At 37.5% G+C, this 21,803-nt stretch overlaps 1 protein-coding gene across 2 annotated transcripts in view; it reads right to left on the bottom strand.

The window, feature by feature from the left end:
- The window catches only part of LOC120633402 (kinesin-like protein Klp10A), a 100,854-nt gene that overhangs the window by 28,216 nt on the left and 50,835 nt on the right, over positions 1-21,803 (bottom strand). For both annotated transcript variants that reach the window (XR_005659196.1, XM_039903612.1), the window contains exon 3: positions 20,314-20,350. Coding sequence is in view for 1 of the 2 variants with exons in the window: in XM_039903612.1 (XP_039759546.1) it covers positions 20,314-20,350 (37 nt within the window). In the remaining variant the exon portion in view is untranslated. The remainder of the gene's footprint in view (positions 1-20,313; positions 20,351-21,803) is intronic.

Raw genomic sequence — 21,803 nt, 5'->3', positions numbered from 1 at the left:
CTACGCATATTTGGAAAAAAAAAATCTAAGAATAAGGTAAGAACGCTTGCAACCGTAGTGCCGCTGGCGAATAACAAAACACTATAACTACAAAGTAAAATCAACCTTGTGACAATGGCATTAAAGTATCAATTATGGGCTAATGATATCAATTTTACAAATATTCCGCCAAGAGCTGAAGATGGTACAAGTTTGAGCTTTAATACCAGGACAATATATTACATTTTACTCTGAAGTGATGTTACAGTATTTCGATACTCGTAATACGAACACCTATGATTGCGAGCGTACAAAACTTTTTAAGATCCAAATCCAAGCCGTCGTCAAAAGTTTGTGAAAATCTGGAAATAAGGGCGCGACCAGTATAAACTTATAGTCATGCAAAATAAATCGATCAGCAAAGAAACTGTGCACAAAAGCGCTAAATAAAGTGCGATCAGAACCGATGCGTCTTACGTGACTTCGGCTTTCGATCCTCCTCCACTGGCGTATCGTCAGGCGGGACCGATTTTTCGAACGCCTCCATAGCGGCAGTGGACTCTGCGGAAGCGGCGGAATCGGCTACACGTCGCCGGCAACGAAACCACGAGCAACACATAGTATTTGGCAAAATCAGTCTCGTATGTTCATTAAAAAGTTGGTCAACCTCTTTGGCGAGGGAGATAGCTCATTGTCATTCTTAAATGAGAAAACTTACTAGTTACAGTCTTTATTTGGTCTAGATTTTTATCAATTGACATGTGCCTCGGCTGACGAATGGTTCGGAATGGCGGTAAACACTGCGTTGGCGCAAGGCGATCCTGCGCCTGCGCCGAGCGCCATATTAGGATCTCTTTCCGTATTCAAGGCAATGAACCGTGACGCACGCGCCGTCCACGGTCGTGCGCGAAAATGCATATGTAGAACAATGCCCAAAAACGACCTCTACTAGTATGCTTAACTCCTGGTATTTTTTGGAGCCATGCTGTGTAACTTTTTTTAACTTAAACGAGTTTTCGGAAATAAATCTCTAGCTGGAAATACAACTCGGAATTCGTTTTGGAAAAACCAATAAGAGGTTTAAAAAAACTGACTATACTAAAATTATTATGTTACTGGTTATTCTATAGAGGTTTATAGAGGAGTTCAGTCCACTTTTTCCAAGAATCTAATCCTCATCAAATTAAAAACATGATTGCCCACGTACACTACGAATTTTTACATTTGAAAATGGCCCGCCATATTACATGTTTTCATAAAATTTATAGCCAGTGTCACTCGGGATGATGTTAAGATTATAACGATACCTACCGAATACATAAAAATTTGTTAAGGTATGTAGAAGTTATGGTGGAGTAAAGCAATTTAAATACTCACATGAATTCAAAAAACTCAATACTCCTTTTTTGGACAGTTATTAAACGGTCATCGTTAATAATATTTTTTTTTATAGGGTAGGCATAAAGCAGAGTGATGACATAAAATGGAAATAACTACTCCTATTCGAGTTATAAAATTGTGTTGCCACGGTGCTTTTGTGCATATCGAGTGCGTGCGCGACTGCCGACAGCTTTTAAGTCACGCGTTCAACCTCACTCTTGGTTAGTAGTAAGAATCGATAGACTATAGACCCGACATAATCTCTTAGTCTAGCACACTAACCGAGGCAGTAATTGACTTGCAACCTATCAAATCAATATACAAATAATTGAAATCGGTTTAGATTTAACGGAGATATAATGAAGAAGACATCCACCAGAAAAATAATCAACTAGTTGCTAGACAAATAAATGGCAATAAAAGCAAAGTTGCACATGTAACAAGACAGTTATCGCATCTTTAATGGACGTGGGCAGGACATAACATCGCTCGGAAGGAGAATTCTTGGTGCAAACGTCTCTTCGAATGGAAGCCATGGGGAGAAAAGAGCCCTCAAGGACGGCCTCAAAAAAGCTGGAAGGACGACGTGAAGAAGGTAGCCGATTCGAATAGGATTCACACAGTTCAATGTCGCGAAAGAAAACTGGAAGATGTTGAAGGAGGCCTGCACAAATATGGCCGAAAAGGGCTGAAGAAGAAGAAGATAATGATGAAGTAATATCGACAAAAAATCACTTTGACAACTTCCTATTTGAAAATTAATATAAAACTCAAGTAAATAAAGAGATACTGCATAGGTAGTACGTACGCCCTTGGAAACAAACGAACGCTAAAAACTAGTTTTCATTTCCAACTGAAATAACTGTACGAAACTAATATGGACTCGACGATTTAATGTAGCCAAATTTAACTTACAAGAGACTAAGAAAAAAATAAAAATACCAGATGCCACTGTAATTGTTCAACAATTTGTATGCAATCGTTTAACAATACAACATTACCAGTTCCTTTTAACATGCGACTAAATGTGTTATTATATTAACGAATGTTAAACTGAATTAAAGTCAAAGTAACCAAGATATAATTGAAATGTATTTTTTTTTAAAGTGAAAGCTACTTTAACCCTAGAGCGATTTTTGGTACGGATAACTTCGCGTCACCGATGACCTCAACATGCATCGTAGGTACTCATCTGTACTCATATGCGTGTTTGACTTTGTGGATAAGAAACATCTTGTGATTTCGAGTCACAGACAGTGTGCCCAAGCCCTGCAATTAATTGCTCAAAGATAAAAAACAATACAATATGTACGAGATACGACTAGGCATTGAAGGAAAGGACAAAAAACAAAAACAACACACGACTGATGTCACCATGTGAGTTGAACTATTTGTATCAATTGTGTAAAGATCTTGATGAACGCCCGGCTGAAATTGGAGAAATAATGGCCTACACCCAGTCACCCAACTTAATAATCGTACAGTGGAGAATCTCGACCGAATTAGCTACGGCGACTTTTGTCTCGCAGTTAGGAAACTAAAGTATTTGCGCAGTAATTCGTGACCAAGTTTGTCTAGATCTGATACTGCACTGTGATATTTTGTTTACTCAACAGAGTCTAAGAGTATTCTTTGATATTGTAAAGGAAGCTCTGAGACGGGACTCTATAAAGAATGCTTGGCCTAAACAACTCAACAAACAGTTAAATATGAAAAGAGAAAAGTACCAACGACAAAAATATTTCTCATTTTAACGCTAACTTTTATATATCAAAGTTTTAGTACGCCTGAGACTTCGAGCCAGACACCACGAACCTTTTACAGCAACCCGCTTTTTTCCCAAAAGTGTGGCTGTCTCCTAACTGTATAGTCACTAAACTGAGCTCCTTGTAGCGACATTAGGCTGCCTTTTATAGAAACACATGAAATATGTAAGGAACTGACGAGTGACGTCAGATGAGCGCCGGTCGATAGCGAGCTTTGTAATTGATGGATATTGTCGGCTTTTTACAAACTTCTATCACTGACTGACTTTGTTAAACTTGACGTGATGTACATTAATTACTGTTCTATGTGAAAGAGGCGAAATCATGGGATCCTTTCTGTTTCTACATGAAGACCCAAGAGTGATCTCTTCACTTAAGGAATATCTGGTTCACTCTTGTGAGAATATCTTATTATAATAATTTAGAATAGACAGAGCAAGCATCAGATACGTCTATATCAATTATTGTATTTTCTATTCTGCTGATATTTGTGTAGTCTGTTGAGGAACTAGTTCAGTAGTCCTACAGTCTCTACTTCCTAAGGCAACTTATTCCACAGCTGTTTAATTCTGTAACTGTCAGATTTTCCCGAATATAGAATCACAGACACAGAACCATAGTTTTTAATATATTTATTTAATTTAAACTTATTCTGGCGCACTTCATCCATCAAAGAAAAGTACTAAACTTAACGATTTAACTTTAATACGATGCATACATTTTAAATTATTACTGAGTTATTTTTTAACTAACTCGAAGACAGGTGTTTCTATTAGGTTAATAGAAAAAAAGGAACCAGTTTGAATTAAAAGAAAGTATATCATTGAATGGTCTCATGATATACAAAAAAGTTTTTTTGCGCACAGAGTATATAACATGACTTTAACTAATTAATCGTCGACAAGTCCCGTTATCAAAATAAAGTAACAGTACTTCTTTTTATGTGTGAATACTGCTTCTTTCATATGAACAACAACATTCATCATAAGCCTGATTCTCGTCCCACGAATGGGGGTTCAGGCTATAACAGGAAGGAATATAGCTGACCACGTTACTTCAATATGGTTTCGTGAATTTAGTTAAGTGCCAGGGCACAGCCGACAGATCTAGCAGGCCCTCGATCCCAGGAAGTAGATAAGCTACCGGCTAAGTCATCATCATCATGAACAGGCTATTAAAATATGGAACGCCCTGCCGTTAGATATCCGTGAGGCACAATCGATTGAGACCTTCAAGAAACTAGTGAAGGATCATTATTTGTCTCTAGCAGCCGAACATCGCTGGAGCGGATCATTTTAAGTGTGTAATTTTATTTATTTCTGTATTTCATATAAATTGAGAGTGTCATATATAGTTATATATTTTATTTATATATTTGTATAATTTTTAAATCTCATTGACTGCATTACCTACTTCTTTTCTATGTGTTTTCTTTTATGCCTTTGGTTGCCTGGAAGAAATCGCTATGTAGCGATAAGGCAACCAAATTGTACTCTCTTGCTCTATGTTTATATCTCTGAAACAATTTTTTTTCTTTGGTGTACAATAAAAGTGTATTCATTCATTCATTCAACCCCTCAACAGCCCACTACAGGGTACTTCCTCCTACAACGCTAGAGATTTAAAAATAGACCACGTAGAAGGCCCAGGCCGGAGTGTTGCAGGTTGTACTCCACCCATATTGCAGTTCTTTCGGGATATTTGTGGGTGATGGAAATAGGGTAATAAATCGTCCACAGAACGGTTTATGAGTTGGTTAGCGAACTTTTATTTCGGCACGCTGCCATCAAACAATGAAGAGGCGCTAAACGTAGTGTAAACGTATCATCATCAACAGACCATCCTTTCACAATTGGCGGGATTGCCCATGCTGGGCAGACAGATTGGTGATGGCAGTAGATGGTAGTAGTAGCACAGACGACGCTGCTTCCCTTACTCCGTTATATATCCTTAGTCGCCTCGTACGACATTCGTGGGAAGAGATGGGGGTAATAACAACTGATACAATATTCTAATGTGATAACAATATTCTGATCTGCCGTCACCACACGTCTACCACAGCTAAGATCACGTGCCAAAGCATTCATAGAACTCTTAGGTTTTAGAAGGTGAAATATCGTGAACTTCGTACATTTTAGTCGGTTGTCGATATTGAAGGTGGCACCCGTCGCGCGGATATACTCGTAGTATTCATGAGGATTTCCCACCAAAGGGGGCACTGTATAAAACTTGATTGCTACGAACATCGTATCAATGGCTGCTACATAATGGCTAAATCATTGTGGGACACTGTCATTAAATCGATCTAATTCACCGGCCGTACCATTCATAGTTCGGAAATAATATGTCGGGGTGTTTCCCCTATGAATAATCGGCCGGTGACCTTGACTTTTGGTAAATTTGTCCAAATTTGTCCCTAACATTCAGGGTTAATTGCGCTTATTTGGTACAACTTTATGGGGTTCGGTATATCACAAATGATTTAGAGAATATATAGTTGTTTCGGACCGACTTGCAAATGGAGAGATTATAACTTCAACAAGTTTTTTTTTCGGTTCCATTAAATTTGTTACTTGTTCTACTTTGAAACCTACGCAATCATTTTGGTGAAATCTCCTGATATCGATATAAAGGAAACGTCAATTTTTCCCATCTTTGCGAGACGAAAGTGTGTGTCCTCTTTTTTTTCTATGGTTTGCACGCCACAATTGTACTTATATTAGAAAGAGTACTGTTAAGAATATTATGAAAATTAAGCTTAATTTGCTATAAACAGCTTAAAGCAGAAGTATTTGTACGTTTTATTCTTCAATCTTTTTACTCCGCAGTAAACTAATCTTACAGAATAATAATAAAGTATGAATTCAATTCTAAGTACATGAGTACTTATTTAGCCTGCATAAAATCCATAAGGTAAGTAAACATTATTTTGTCCGCAGTTTAACTGATGGGTCTGTGAGCTTAATGAATTACGATGGCAATGAACAAACAGGCCGCCTCGGACGTTCCTGCTTGCGGAAGAAACGTGCAGGCATCACGGGCGATTATACTTTATGTTGGGCAGCTTTCAGGCACGCCGAGCGTTTCAAACGTTGACTTTTCAATAAACTTGCGGGTTAAGTAAATTTTATAACAGGATTAGATGTTGCCGGCGTTCTTCATCCGCGTCTATTATGGATTTTTACAAATGCCGTGAGAACCGTTTGTTTTGTTGGTATAAAAAGGAGTCTATGAAACTCAAACTACAATTTACTTTCAACTAACTCTGTGCCAAAAATCGAGTTGATTTGTTGCTAGTTAGAGCGTGAAGGGAGGACAAACAAACAAATCCTTACTAATATAATAATTGCGTGTGTTTGTTTGTCTTGTAATAAGGATTTAGCATTTAGGATTTCTCACATTAACTTTTAGGCAAAAGTATTGTAACAAAGTTACAGACGGTTATACGGTAAAGACGGTTTGTGGCTCTTTATCTCTATTCAATTTATAAATCTAACTAGCCTTGCTCGCATTTTTGCTCGTTTTCAACCCGAGTGTTCTTTCTATTCTTATTATTCTACTACAAGTTAGCCCTTGAGGTTTGAATACTATCTAAACTGGTAAGCTATGATGAAGTCTAATATGGTAGCAGGCTGACCGTGACCTTAAACCCGTTACAAGCTAATCGGATTGTAGGCGCTTGGCATCCCCCTTAATTTTTTATATACGACGACAATACACACATCGCCATCTAGACTCAAAGTAAGCGTAACTTGTGTTATGGGTACTAAGATGACTGATGAATATTTTCATGAATAATATACATAAATACTTATAATACACAGATAAACACCAAGACACTGAAAAACATTAATGTTCATCACACAAACATTATCCAGTTGTGGGAATCGAACCAACGGCCATGGACTCAGAAAGCAGGATCGCTGCACACTGCGCCAATCTGCCGTCATTATCGCCTTTGTAGGTAGGATGGTAACTACCACCCCTGAAGCCACCAGGCTCAGCTTCGTCATTAACCCATTACCGGCCCACTATAGGATAGGACACGGGTCTACAGTGAGAAGAGGTTAATAAAGGCCGGGATTGGTGGACAGACAAAATTCAGAAAATTGTATTTCTCAAAATGTGCTGGGGAACAGAAACGGGATCTTTTTCTTACTTTTCTCTGTTTCCATTTTCGAACGATCTCTAGCTAATTGTTCACTTCCGCGCCATCTCATAACCATGCCGGAAAAGCCCCAGGGAAAATTCACTTACTATACGCCACAACACGGAAAGCGGGCGGTGAGAAATTGTCGGGTCGTTAGCATGCGCCTACGCATCTCCACTGTCCGCAAGCATCTTGATTCACAGAGCAATGTACTAATTAACTTAACTGTCTCGTTGGTTTGCTTTTGTTTGTGTAGTTAAATGGATTATTTGTTGTATGTTAGTACGGATTACAATTTCCTGGGTCTGATTCCTGGGTCGAGCCGAAAATTGTAAGGTATTTCTCTGTTGTAAAGTTTTACTATACCAGTAGGGAATTGGAAATTAGCGGTGTCAATCCCAGAGCCTCGTAGAGCACGTCAACCCGTCGCTTCCGGAGGAGCAGAGTGTGTATGCTCTTTTATGAAAGACGAGGTTTATGCCTATGTGTGGGACGTTAATCGGCTGAAGATTATAAATTTACCTACTATTTTCTCGAGTGATGACCAAAAACTCTCACTGTGGTGCCGAGTGCATGTGGGCAGGTAAAGTTGGTGTCAATTTGATCTAGGCTAGTTAACGGCAATCAAAACTTTTGTAGTTCAATATCACGGACGGACAAAAAATTTGACATCGTCAAATTTAATCATGACTTCTATATATTATACTAGCTATTGCCCACGACTTCATTATCGTTAAGTTCAACTTTCATTCAACACCAATCTGCTACCTTAAGGCATAACGGTATCTGTATCTTATGATTGCGATGACTTAGAAGTTTGATATGGTCACAGCTAGAAGATATTGCTAACTGAAAATTTGATATTAATATAACTTGACACGTCCCTGAGACAAGGGTTCAAGGCGGACATAAAAGCAGGCGCAGGCGGCCAGCCACCTAATTCACATCCGTTGGAGCTTTATCGATAATAGACACGCGGACACAAAATCATCCCTCTTACACTTCATCAGCATATAAATAACTGTCCACTGCTTGACTAAAGACCTCTCCCAATGGAATGGTAAACCCCATAATCAAAACGCTGGGCTGACGGGCTGGTGATCGCAATAAATGGTAGAAGTAGCACATAGGACGCTGCAGCCCGTTCTCCGTTGAATTCCCTTAGTCGTCTCGTACGAGACCCACCGCGGGCAGAGGAAGGGTACAACTGTACAACGGAGTCAACGGAGACAACTGTATCCTGATCTGCCGTCACCACACGGCTTACGGAGGAGAGAACTATCTAAACAGACATATAAATAAATAGCGTCACAAAAATTCATTACAGATAAACTCTGACTTGCACATAATAGCAAAGAGAAACCAAAGAGTCCTAGCCGTAAATATGGATTATACCTGCGTACAGCGACAAACCAATTTCAATTCCCACTGGATCCCCTCACAAAAAAACATTAAAACCGAACTCTATAACTATTACAATACGATCCACTGTTTAGTCACTTTAAACTTACGGCCTACAGTCGCTCTTCGTTGCTGCATAGAGGCTCTCTGGTATAAGCCGGGCATTTTGATTTAAAAGTTTTTTAATCTATGGCTGAAAAGGTAGCAAGGTCAGGTTCACCGCACTATTCAGTCTAGACTCATTTTAAATCTGTTTTTGAATGTACCAAGCTTTTATTAACACAACTTTAGACAAGCAATTTCGAAGTGTCAAAACCGCAAGAAATTACATTTTTAATAACGAAATCTTGTATTTTTTTAGCAACCTTTAGAATATTAAAGGTCACAAGGTCGCACCAAATTTCTAGTTCGCTCTGAACCACACTAAACGAGTGGTGTATCAATAGCGAAAACTAAAAGACCTTAAGTTCGAATATTATTATCCGTTGCACTTAGCACAAGCTATATAAAAAGCTTAGTTATAGGGGAATTAGCACCCACCATATAAATATTTATACAAACACATATATGATACAAAACATTTACTTCATTTCATTTCTATCGAAGCACACCAATAAATTGGTTACACCAATATCCATACTAATATTCCAAATTCGAACATGTGTCTGTCTATTTGTTCACTTCCTTTTTATCTATATTTTATACTGTATTAATACTCTTTAATATTTATCCACTGTATAATTTAATTCCGCGCTATTTAAATTCGCGACAGCACCGCCATTGTTTAGTTTCAATGAACCTGCGCGAACAATCAGAGCAATCTAGAATTTTGATGCGAACTGATAATAAAGAAAACAGTTCATCAAGCTATCACCCGGGAGTACCCTAACCTGCGCAAATTTTCTAGAGTGATCTAAAGGTAATAAAGCGAACAGTTCATTACACCATCATCCGGAACTACCCAGCCATTATTAAATAAAAACCTGCGCAAACACTAGAGTAATCTAGAAGTATTGCGTTATCTATAAACTGATTTTATAAACCAAATGGTGTCATCAACCTAACACCCGGAACTACCCCAACGTTACTTAGTTTCAATAAACATGCGCGAACACTGGGAGTGACATAGAAGTTTGCGCGATCTATAAACTGATATAAAAATACGTGTAAGTTCATCAAACTGGCAACGTCTAGGCTACACTAAGAATTATCGGTTATTTTTTACCGTACGTCGCGTCGTCCGTGCCAGGCGTTACGGTACGCGACCGGCCGCGCACTGGCCGCGCTCAAAGCCTGCCTACACTTATACCGCCTTATACAGTTTACAGCAGACAATGCTGACCGCCCTATGAAATATTCCAGTTTTCAACCCCCGACAACACGCCATACATAATGGTGTTTTAATGATAATTGTGTCCACATGCAAGTGTGCCATGGCGGGATCTATATTCGATATCGTTACACGAATAGATGGTATGATACTATATGATACCACTGTGATTCTGTTCCTGTGAATAACAAAATATAATTTCATATATTTAACTTCTAGGAAATGTAACTGTTGTTGAAGTAAGAGTATATGCTGTGAAAAAAAGATTTTTACAGCAAGGCATTTTTGTCGCATACTTAAAGAACGAAACGCTGAGACTAGCATTATATATTATTCTTAGTACCTGAACAACCGGTATCGGATGGGTATTTTTTTTAAAAAAGGGGAAAAAATTAAACAGAGAACAGTCTTTACTCAAAAAGTTTCTTGAAAAAAGAGGGATAAAGTAATCATCTGGTATCTATGGTCTTTTAGTATTGTTATGAAAATGAAGGATGTTAAGAATTAACAATTATAAAGTCAACATCTCTTAAGATGCTTCGGTTTCGGAGCGAAACGTGCGTAGAGGGTACATTGCCGAAGATCCTTTTGGTGTGGAGCATAAGGATCATGTATTACACCATACAGATTCTTCTGCTTTTCGCGGAGTATAGCAAATTATTAAGTATTGTTCATAATCTGGGATCTCCATAGATGACATTTGAGGACTTCAAAGAGTTTGCAAAATTATTAGTTTGCAGGAAATGGAATTATACAATATTTTAGATATTATGTCCAAACAGTGGCGTGCATTTCATACATGCACAAAAGCACTGCATACCCAAATTATTTTATATAAGTCGTATTGGAGGGGAATTTTTCCATTTTATGCCATGTACCGGCTTTATGCATACCCTGTGTCCAAAAAGGATCGTCCACTAACATGCAAATATTAAAGGCTGCTAGTAAACAAGTTAAAAACGTGTTGATACTGTTATTCTTTTAAATGATTAAAAAATCCAAAATTATTCGCTTTTGGTTCACTTAAAAACAAACAAAATATAATACTTTTGGGCTTAGAACAAAAATTTGATCAGTATATATGTATCTGAAATTTTGTCTATCATATTCGCCATAGTGAATTATTCATGATGTCATATAGCCTAGCCTAGCCTACTTAAGGACATTCTTGTTATTAGACGAATCCATCAATAATGCTAAAGTAGAACATTTGTAGATACAGACATATATAAAATGGGTTTTTAAATAAATCACCCAGGCTTCGTATTTGGATAAACATCATATCGTGGGAACCGTACAACTTGATCGCGTTTAATTCAAAATTTTAAACTAGTAGGTACTGTTCCAATTTAACTATTTTCAGTGAATAGTCGTTTTCATATAAATTTTTCAGGTGTATGTGCCAAGGCCCCTGATTGGCTTCGACATAAGAATTATAATAATAAATATTTATTAACCACAATAAATAAATTACAACATAAACAATTTCAGAACAAGAAAGAAAAAAAAAATATAATAATTTAGGCGTATGTTGCTTCGTTGTGGTCAACGGGTCACGTACTCAGCTCTGTGCCGCAGCACCATGGCAGTAAATGCCAAGGAATACTACACCGCTGATTTTCAGTAGGGACCAATGGTCACGGGTTTTCGCGGACCGGCAGCGACATGGTCTGACGTAGTGTTTGTATACTCAATGGGTAAGTTATTGATAAATAACAAATATAATACAAACACTACGTCCTTACAACTTAACAATAATTACAAACATAAATTTAGGTCTACAATATAATAAAAAAAAGAAAAACAAAATTATTACGATGCAAAAATAAAATCAAAAATTACAACATACTAATACTACAGATTAAACTACTAACGGTAGGGCATAGAGCACAGACTATAGTAAGTTAACACTAATTTGTTTTCCACGTAAAAGGTCTCTTATTGCCAAATAGGCCCCGAATCAACTCAATTGGCAATGGAGAGAGCGTCACTTGGAGTATGTGGACTCTACGTGATCAAATCATGAATCAGAAGATCCGTAGAAGAACTAGATTTACCAACATAGCACAGCACAACTCACCTTAGATGTGCCCCACAGAATTAAGACCATACAGAAACCGTGTACACTCGGTTCCCTTCGGCGGCTCGTCTAATGTTCTAAACTTTTGTCAAAAAATGGGGAAAATGGGAAAACACTTTTGCAACACTCCGCAGTTGTGAAGTGAGACGTGAACGGGGCTTTTACACTGTTTCTGGACAAAATACACTGCATACAATAATGGCTGAAATTCTGTATGTTTTTAATTCTGTACCTCGTCACTTTAGCTGCGCAATGCCCATGTCACCCCGTAGAGCTAAATTGATAACTCTGGTATGATAGCGTAATAAATCCACGGGTAAAAAAGGATAAAATTGAAATCGCCAAGAGACAGTTTGACTTCCTGATATTGTTTTTAGCATAATTTGACGTCCGCCCGGCCGCTACGTCCCGAGGGGTCACGGCCGCTGTCAAGTGTATTATGTATAATGCATTCTTGACATTGTACCGCTCCGAAGGCCGCTAATGTGTATAATTATTACAATACAAGCGATTGCTCGCATACACTTCCAATAAATAAAATTTTCTCAACCCTCTTTCTTGCCCCCATGTCTTCAAACTTGAAGACATACTAGTTGTTTAGGTTTTGGCATGGTTTTTCGACCGACCGTCTATCTGAAGTCAAACCTCATTAAGATAATTAAACAACAATGTCCTCTCCCCTAATGCTACACAAGGATTGTATTAAAAACCTTTTATTATAATTGTTTAATTTTTAAATACTTGCTATTATATTAATCTTCATCTATACTAATATTATAAAGCTGAAGAGTTTATTTGTTTTAACGCATTAATCTCAGAAACTACTGGTTGGAATTGGAAAAATCTTTTTGTGTTGGATAGTGCTAGTAGGAGCGGAGCATCAATGAAAAATGCGACAAAAGGTGCGTGTAAGCGGGTAAAATTACCCCAAAATATCGAATGTATAACGCCAATTGTTCGTTTTTAATTAAAAGTTCTAAAAAAAGTTCGCGATGTCCGCATAATATGTTTATATTTTAAGGACGGACGAAGCAAGGGGGGGGTCCGCTAGTTATAAATATTTTTTACTTCAATACTATTTTCCAACCCTCAATAGGTTGTGGATTTCTGGAATTATAAGTAGCCTCGGTATTCCACTCCCTGTATATTCATCATTCATAACTAGCTGTCTGTGAAGGTCAAGTCAAAAAAGGATTCAGTCGGTTTCAAAGACTAGCCCGGAGCAGTGGCGTGCATCTCATAGATGCAAATAAGCAGTGCATACCCTGACCTCAGGGCCTCTCAGACCATAAGGACGACTTAAAATTTAAAGATTGAAAAAAAATTAAACAATTTATAGAAAACTATAAAAGCGCCATCTAGTTAAAACCGGCCGCACTTCTATGTAAATCAATGGACAAGTCCCGTGTCATGGTTTAGAACTAAAATAGACAAACTGCATAATATTTCGACTATATTTTAATTTTGAGTTGTAAACAGTATCCCTAAATAAAAAATAACGCTTTAAATATAATTTAAATCTCATAAAAATAGCTGGGGTTTTCACGATTAAGTATCCATTGCCGGGCAAATCGTTTATTCGTCGCTCGAATTAATGCGCCGCGCCGCCGCGGTCTCCATAGAAGCACGGCGATTGAATGCATCTGTCGTTACTTGTGTGCACCAGCACACAAGGAAGTTCTGGTGTGTAGTGATATAATCGCGTGCGTGCTTACACAATATTTGGCTCTTTCTATGTGTGCGAGTTTTCCAGGTTTCCAGTATAGGGGTTTCGCTTGTGTGTAATTTGCTTTGTTTGTTATTGTTTTAAACGGCAATAATTCTTTTTTGTAGTTAAAAAATTTATCAATGAATTTTATTACATTCAAGTCTTTAGAAATTTATAAGCACCTAAATTGTTCAAAAAGTATATTAAAATAACCAAATTAAAAGTTGCCGAATTATGTTAAATACATTATTAACGTATACCAGGTGCCATTGGTAACTGATGAAGTAATATTCTTCAAATGACAACTTTTAATAGCATTTGTGTACTAAGAAAATATTACGGACATATTTTGACTATGATATTCTCATTATCGCTGGCGATCGCTCAGCGCCATTATTGTTTACCTTTTACCTTCTGTCATAACAACTTTTATTCACCGAATTAGAATTAATTACTGTTTTTTTCGTTTGCTGTACGGTTGTTTGTAAATAGTTACAATTATTATTGTTAACATTAACCTTTGTGACAGTGTACTGTTTGTAAATGATTGTGAGGAATATTCTTAGTGTAAGAAAGTTCTTATATTCGGCGTGTGAATTGATGGTTCAGTGTGCTTGGAAAATGTAGGTAAGTTTAGAGCTAATTCTTAACTAACGTTTAATTGAGATTATTCGTAAAGGAAGGAATGCACCTACAAGGAGCGGCACGTAAAAAGAGCTCTGACTGACTTACAGAAACAGGCGAATAGCAGTGATCAATGTTTTGTTTCATTATTTATTTATAATAATACCTATGTTTGTTTATTGTTTACACTAAAAAACATTATTTAATGTAATTGCCGCAATGGCAGACAATTTTAAAAACTCGCTAGTCGGTCGTCTCAGAGCTTACTATACCTATTGGAAATAGGAGATGATGAGAAGATCTACATGGGTATCACAAACAATGTTAGGTTAGGTACCTACTCACAAATAAAATTATACAGTAACATCAAAATAGCATGTTCAGTACCTATTTTTTTTTATGCATACCCTGACCGAAAACCCTATGCACGCCACTGGCCCGGAGCCTGGACAGACGAAACAATTAATAACTAGTTATTTATCATAAATAATCATAAGCTAATCCGATCCGCAGTTATTTAAAATTTATAAACAGATACTTAAATATAATTTATTTCTATAAATGCATTATTGACATTGTATCGCTCTGAAGGCCGCTGATGTTTGTTTGGTATAAAACGATATGTGGTTCGGCTTTAGACACGATATTATCAACATATTAGGTATATAAAGTACCTTTATTATGAGTTTTTGCACGCCCGGAACAGCGTTAGAGTAAAATGGACCTAATGTTATTCGCTTTAATGTCGCAAGTTCATATTTATTTAATTTATTTATTCAATTACAATTCCATTACAATGTCATATAGATTATATTCATAATTATTATACTTTCAAAAGAGAATGTGAATTTAATGTATACATTTGAAATGGAATACTGTGGTGGTGCTGTAACCAGATTGGCATGTACGTTACTCGGGGGAACTATGGACATTGTGTTTCCGATATGCTGGATTGTCAAAAATTGGGTTCGATTCTAGATTTAGGACAAGAAAATGTTTCCAAAAATTGCAGGATTAAGTATAATAATAGTTTTTATTTGAAGTCATATAACTTGTCAAATTAAATAGACACAAATATAAGTTTGCGCATTGGTTATCGCCATCATCTCATTACCGTGTACACATTTCTCTATTGTGGACGCGTCATGTGTATCATTTATGGGTCTACTTAATCAAGATATTTTTGGCTTTGACTTTGGCTTTGAATAAAACTTGAAAGAATAATGCCTTTGTAGAGCGTGGCTTGAGCGCTAAGCTTATTTCAGTGATATTTTACAAAGAATTATATTTTACATTAGCAATAGTTTGCATCCTCGAGACGGCCAAAGGATACAATTAATCCCAAGAAAAAAAAGATTCCTGCGACATTAAAAAAACCCAAAATAAACGCCACCTATGAACTCACTGGTACTAATAGCTCTTGGTTTAATAATTAAATGTGAGACGTAATTTTATGTCCACAAAAATACTGCTTCTTTTTTAAACGTAAGATCAATACAGTGTGAAGAAGTGGATGGTCTGTGGCGTATCAGGTACAACCATGAAATTTGTGTCACTTTTGGGGAATCATACAATATGCAGCACATAAAATCTTACGAAGTGGGCTGGACATGATCAACGCACGGACAAATGTCGCCAAGAAGAGAAGTTTATCACAGTTAGTCACAGTCAGGCGGACGGAGATCGATCGGGAGGCCAAAATTGCACTGGATAGACGGAGGAGACAGAGAGCGAAACTGGTGGACGGACTTGGGCAGCATTTATTGATAGCTGGAGAAATCGACTGGAGCAGGCTCGGGACAACAAGAGGCTGTAGTGCCAATGATGATGATAATGAAATACAGAATAGACCTAGTCGCCTCGTAAACAACTGATGCATATTACGATGACGGATTAAGCGTACTCCTTACAAATTTAAGGACTTTCCCATCATATCTCGGCACATGGCGACCCTAGTCGCAGGTGACACGATTGGATCATTGCCCTCTGGCCGGTCTATGTTTAGTATATTAGTCACTTCCTCATATTTGTAACGTATATGACCCACTCAATGAAATTGAAGATTCCTATTTAAAATCACTTTACATTAACTTCTGGCACATATACCTCCATTATCAGAGCAACCATCTCTGTCGACCACATGCTTATGCTTGCAGTACATACTCTACGATATCTTTGGCATAAGTTCCTAGATTAAACTGTTTAATAAAATAAATGATCCCAATTATATGCCCGCAATTTACTTATAATGAACTTACAACTTTTAAAATTGTCGCTGGTCTCCGACAAAGCTGTGCCGCAAAGCAATTTAGCGTTCCGATGCGATGTCCCGTAGAAATTAGGGGTTTAATAAGACTGCCTCTAACAGGTTAGTCCGCTACCATGTTAGATATGCTTCATCACTAAAGCGGCAAGGCAAGGCGAGATTGCACGGGCTAACTTGTACAAGAATAAAAACAAAACTTAGTTTTTTGCCAGTTCGACGGATTTCTTAATAACAAAACTTGTCCCTAAGAGAGATTCAAAACATAGCTTGATCCATTGAACTACTTTGAAATTGATGACTCACTCATTAAATACCTCCTTCGATAATCAATAGCCTTCCAACCTCCCAATGTTGGGCGCAGGCTGCCTTTCTCAGGAGAGGGATTTAGAGCATAGACCGACTCATAAAAGACCTCCGGCTTTAAGAGAATCGACGAATGGTAGACCTGCCTCAGTTTTTGATTATCAATAGCCTTTTCACCTCCCACACCAACCTCCCTGGACGCAGGCGTCCTCTCTCATTGGAGAGGGATTTATAGCACAGGCCAACCACGCTGATCCAATGCTCCAATAACGAGCTCTCCAAGGGGGTCTGCCTTACTTACTTAAATTCCGATTGATGCTGAATTTTTTAATCTTTGTCCCAACCTGCGGAATCTATCCCTTCTGGGGTTACGCGCTTAGTAACAAAGCCTATATTCTTAAATTTTTATGCAAATTCAAAAATATCTTTATTCAAGGCCATGAATGGCACTTATGATGCGTACACTTGTACTGTGATGGGTACTGAGATTGTGGCAGAGCGTATTGATGTGATGCCGATAACAAATCTGTAATCCCTCGTGGGATAGATTCCAAGGGTTCCCTGCGATCTGTAGTTGACAATGCCAACACCAAGGTAAATCTGCCCAAGCAAACTCTGCTAAATTCTTCTGGCAGCTTCCTTATCAAAGCACCTTATCTTGTTTCTAGCAAGTTTTATCTACACTAAGCTTTATAGTAATCAATTACCCACTAATGTTTACCAAGCATACGAATCACGCGAACTGCAACACACGTCTATCTATCTGCCCCCATCTCTATCAGATACTAAGCGTTCAAGCGAGATAGCATGATCAGGTTTTCAGGAGTGGTATCGCTTGGCGGAAATATAAGCGAATACATTTTGACCTATATTTTTAAACCCCGATGCAGAGGTTTAAGTCTGACAATCTTGCTTTGATTATCAGTGTTATCGTGGGGCAAAAACAAAAAGGGTTTCTTACTGATTGCATGAGCATAAGTTTAAACATTCTGTTTATTTGACAGTTGATATAGATACATCATCATAATCATATCAACTAAATAACGGCCCATTACAGGGCAGGGGTCTCCTTCGACAATGGGAAGGTTTCAGGCCGTAGTCCACCACGCTGGCCCAGTGGATTGGTAGACTTCACACGCCTTTGCGAACATTATGGAGAACTCTCAGGCATGCGGTTTTCCTCACGATGTTTTCCTTGACCGCTGGTGCAGCTGATATTTTAACTACTTTAAAACGCACATAACTCAGGAGAGTAAGAGTTGCGTGCTGGGATTCAAACTCGGCACCTCGAAAGTTGAAGCCGGAGTCCGAACAGCTGGGCTATGACCGCTTGGTTATAATTTTCAACTTTTTTTATTTCTAACAAAAGTCTCACAAAGGCATGAATCGTAACTCTCAGCGCAAATCGGGACGTGCGGACCGCAGACACAATATGACAATAGGTTAGTCTCGGATGGAAGATGTAAGTTACGCGATCTGGGTTATCCTTTCGTTTCTCGTCCGATGTTACCGACTTGCATCTTACTTTCTCCAACGTATTGTTCTGTGATTGTTTTTTATTTCTTTCTTAGTGTTTTGGGCATCAATTGATATTAAAATTCTAATAAAAATTTGAACTGACCGCAATTTCGTATCTCTAGTATCTATAGTAATATTATAAATGCGGTAGTTTGTCTTTTTGTTTATTACCTATGTTCGGCTTGACCACTCTACAAATATGGGTGAAATTTGGCACTTGGCATATTATTTAATATCCACATCCTGGAGATGAACTGAGAGGTCAGAAGAAAATTCTCAACTCGGAAAATGTCTCGAGAAGCGATACTGCGTGGTAAAATAAAATGCATTTTGTTCCAGTGCGTGACTTCACAGCAAAATTTTTAGATAAATTGCGTACTGGAGACATAGGAGACTTTTATCCTGAGACAAAAACTCAAAATCTAAATCAAACTGAATGACTTCTCGAACTTCGCGCGTTTCAATGCGCAAAATTCAATATTCGGTACCACCCTAAAATCATAAAGTTATAAACGAATTATACCTACTGCAAGGTTTTTAAAATACAACATATTTATTTAGCCTCACGCTAACTAATGGATCTAAGATGAAATTGGTGAATCACAGGCACTTAAAAATGCCTTGCAATAGTAACTGTAGCAGTTAATTTTATTTATAGTGTTGCAGCACGTCATTGCTTGCTGAAATATCCGTCTAGTGGCATAATTAATTTCGTAGAGAATTCCGTAGAAATATTGTCGTCTGTTAGTAAACGAAAATGTGTTCTCTTTCGAACAGTCGACAATATTTCTAAAGCGAAGGCCACGCCGACCCGTCCGACTGTGCTCTCAGCGGCGTTTAAGTTTGCGTCCTGCGTGCGACCAATCACAAAACTCTAGCTCGAACATGCACTTACTGATTGCTCGCACGTAAGACGCAACATTGGACGCCTGCGGTTAAGCCTTATCACGGAGCCTATCGACTTTTTTGTTGTACGAGTTTTACGTACGCCGTTCTTAGGGAACACCACATCACAACGTAGCCGAAGTGCTGGCTGAAATATCTCTTCTAGTGGCATTCCTAATTTCGTACAGAATTCTTTATTTTCACTTCCAGCTATATCTAAAACGAAGCTAACACCGCCGCGACAAACCCGCGTAATCAGCTGCGATCAAGTTTGCGTCTTAGTATCTGGATGATCATGTGCCAGTATTATTTAAGAAATTATGAAACCTTACGGAGAGATCTTTGTTAGGAACCAGTTGGTTTAGTTACAACCTACACAAACGTAGCCGTGATTTTAAAGATACCAAATGTCTTAATCTACGTTACCGGAAACCTTAAGCTATTTTGAGGATATTCAAGGATAAACAAATTCCTTAGCAGCCAGCAACGCATTGGTCTGGTGCTGCAAATGTTTATGGCCGGCGGAAATCGCTTAACAACGTTTGCCCGCTAAATATGATATGCCCATAATGTCCACGCTGGGTAAGGCAGTAGCTAATACCGTTGGACCATTCATCTGTAGCCAAAACCTCGCTCCTAATCAGTTGAAGTGTGCCTTAATTGAATCGCGACCAAATAATTGAACGGCACTTAATTGTTGACGCATTTAAATTATATAAATGATGAATGATTTTTTTGATAATTAAGGTAGGTATATGTACTACAAATCAATTTAAATTGTCATTATTTTTGGTAATATTTTAGTATTGTAAAAAATTAACGGAACACCGTTTAGGAACTTCAGCATTTTCACAATTTTAAGTAGTAAATATGTAGTGTTTAGCTACATAGACATTTAATTTTAACTAGTCTACACAACTTACCTTTTGTAGCAACTGGAATTGACTGCCGTGTCATGTCCTAAAACAGAAACGAAAAAATCAGTAATGAATACATCTATAGTATAAATTTAAGCAGACCAAGACAACTAGAAGCCACGGAGAAATTGAAAAAAAGTATTTACAATAAATTAAAAGCCTCTCCCAAGATAAAAAGTACCATCGGAAGTATTTTGTAGCAAATAATAATGGCGTTAAAATTTAGAATGGTAGAAATATCAAATAATATTATTAAACAAGTCTGTACATAAAACTGCATCGTAACCCGCATTATCAAACTGAAATAAAAATCAATTTTAGAAAGCGTCTAACTTGCATGCGGGTTTATGTATTTTTAAGCACTTTCAAGAGCGCTCATAAAACTAAAATCTATTTAAGTCGACGCTTAAATTTAAACTTTCTAAACGTAAATTAGTATCCGAAAATACTTGACTACACTATATTTTAAATGTTAATTAAGTGTAGGGAGACATACGAAAAAACTCTAATAACCTATCTAACGCGCTAAGTTCTTACGAAACAATTAATACATACTACTATAACTTACTGAAGTCATAATTATCAGAAGTGGGATCATACTTCTTAATTTAAGCTAAGTTACGTTGTAAACGTGAGCTGATAACTAGCTCTTATTGTAGTTCATCGCGGTTTAGGAATGTCTGCCAAAGTTAAACCTTGATGACAAGGGGAGGATACCTCATAGAAATTTACAACTCAGTCTGTAATGGATTGATAATAAAAAAGGAACCCACCCTGTAGGCTGTTATGAGAGCGTAAGAAACTCCACCTGAATGTTATAATCGGTGACAAATTTAAATAAATAACAACAAGCTTCATCCATGCTAAGCTGTTTAACTGAAGATCTTCGTTCGATCTCCATATAAACATATAAGGATGATCACAAAACTATTTTCTAACTTCTTTCTAAACTAAGCTAGTTATTTAAACTACATCAAAATTTTCATAGAGTACATTTCACCCTATTAGTAAATGCGAAATGCAAATAGCATGCATTGTAGTCGCAATTACACGCCGTCTTAAAGAAAAGTTCACTTCGTATCTGCTGTTAGTTGTTTCTGAGTCTATTATTTTAATATTTCGCGAAGCCACTGCCATTACCGTATTGATTGCAGTTAAGTCGGATCTGGGGCAATAGGCGCGAGGTGCAAGCGATTTCCTTATTCACCAACATTGGCCATTTCCTTTACGTAACAGTAAACACTTCGCGGAAATTTGCCGGCTGAGATTGAAGTTTTACGATCATTATGTTTCAAAGATAATAAACCAAATCAGATATGAAAGTGTATTTAACTAGTATTTAATGAAAATAAAAGAGGAAGTTAGATGGTTAAACAAAAATCGATTGCAGGAACAGAATACATAGATTTTAGATCGAATTGCAAATGCAGTTAAAATTTTGCGAAAGGAATAAACAAAATTGTTGCGACTTTGAAATCACGAATCAGGTCTGTATA

Source organism: Pararge aegeria, chromosome 2 (genome assembly GCF_905163445.1).
Source record: "Pararge aegeria chromosome 2, ilParAegt1.1, whole genome shotgun sequence".
Taxonomy (NCBI): Eukaryota; Metazoa; Arthropoda; class Insecta; order Lepidoptera; family Nymphalidae; genus Pararge; species Pararge aegeria.
Note: the sequence above shows the minus strand (reverse complement) of the source record. Positions and strands in the feature narration are given on the sequence as shown.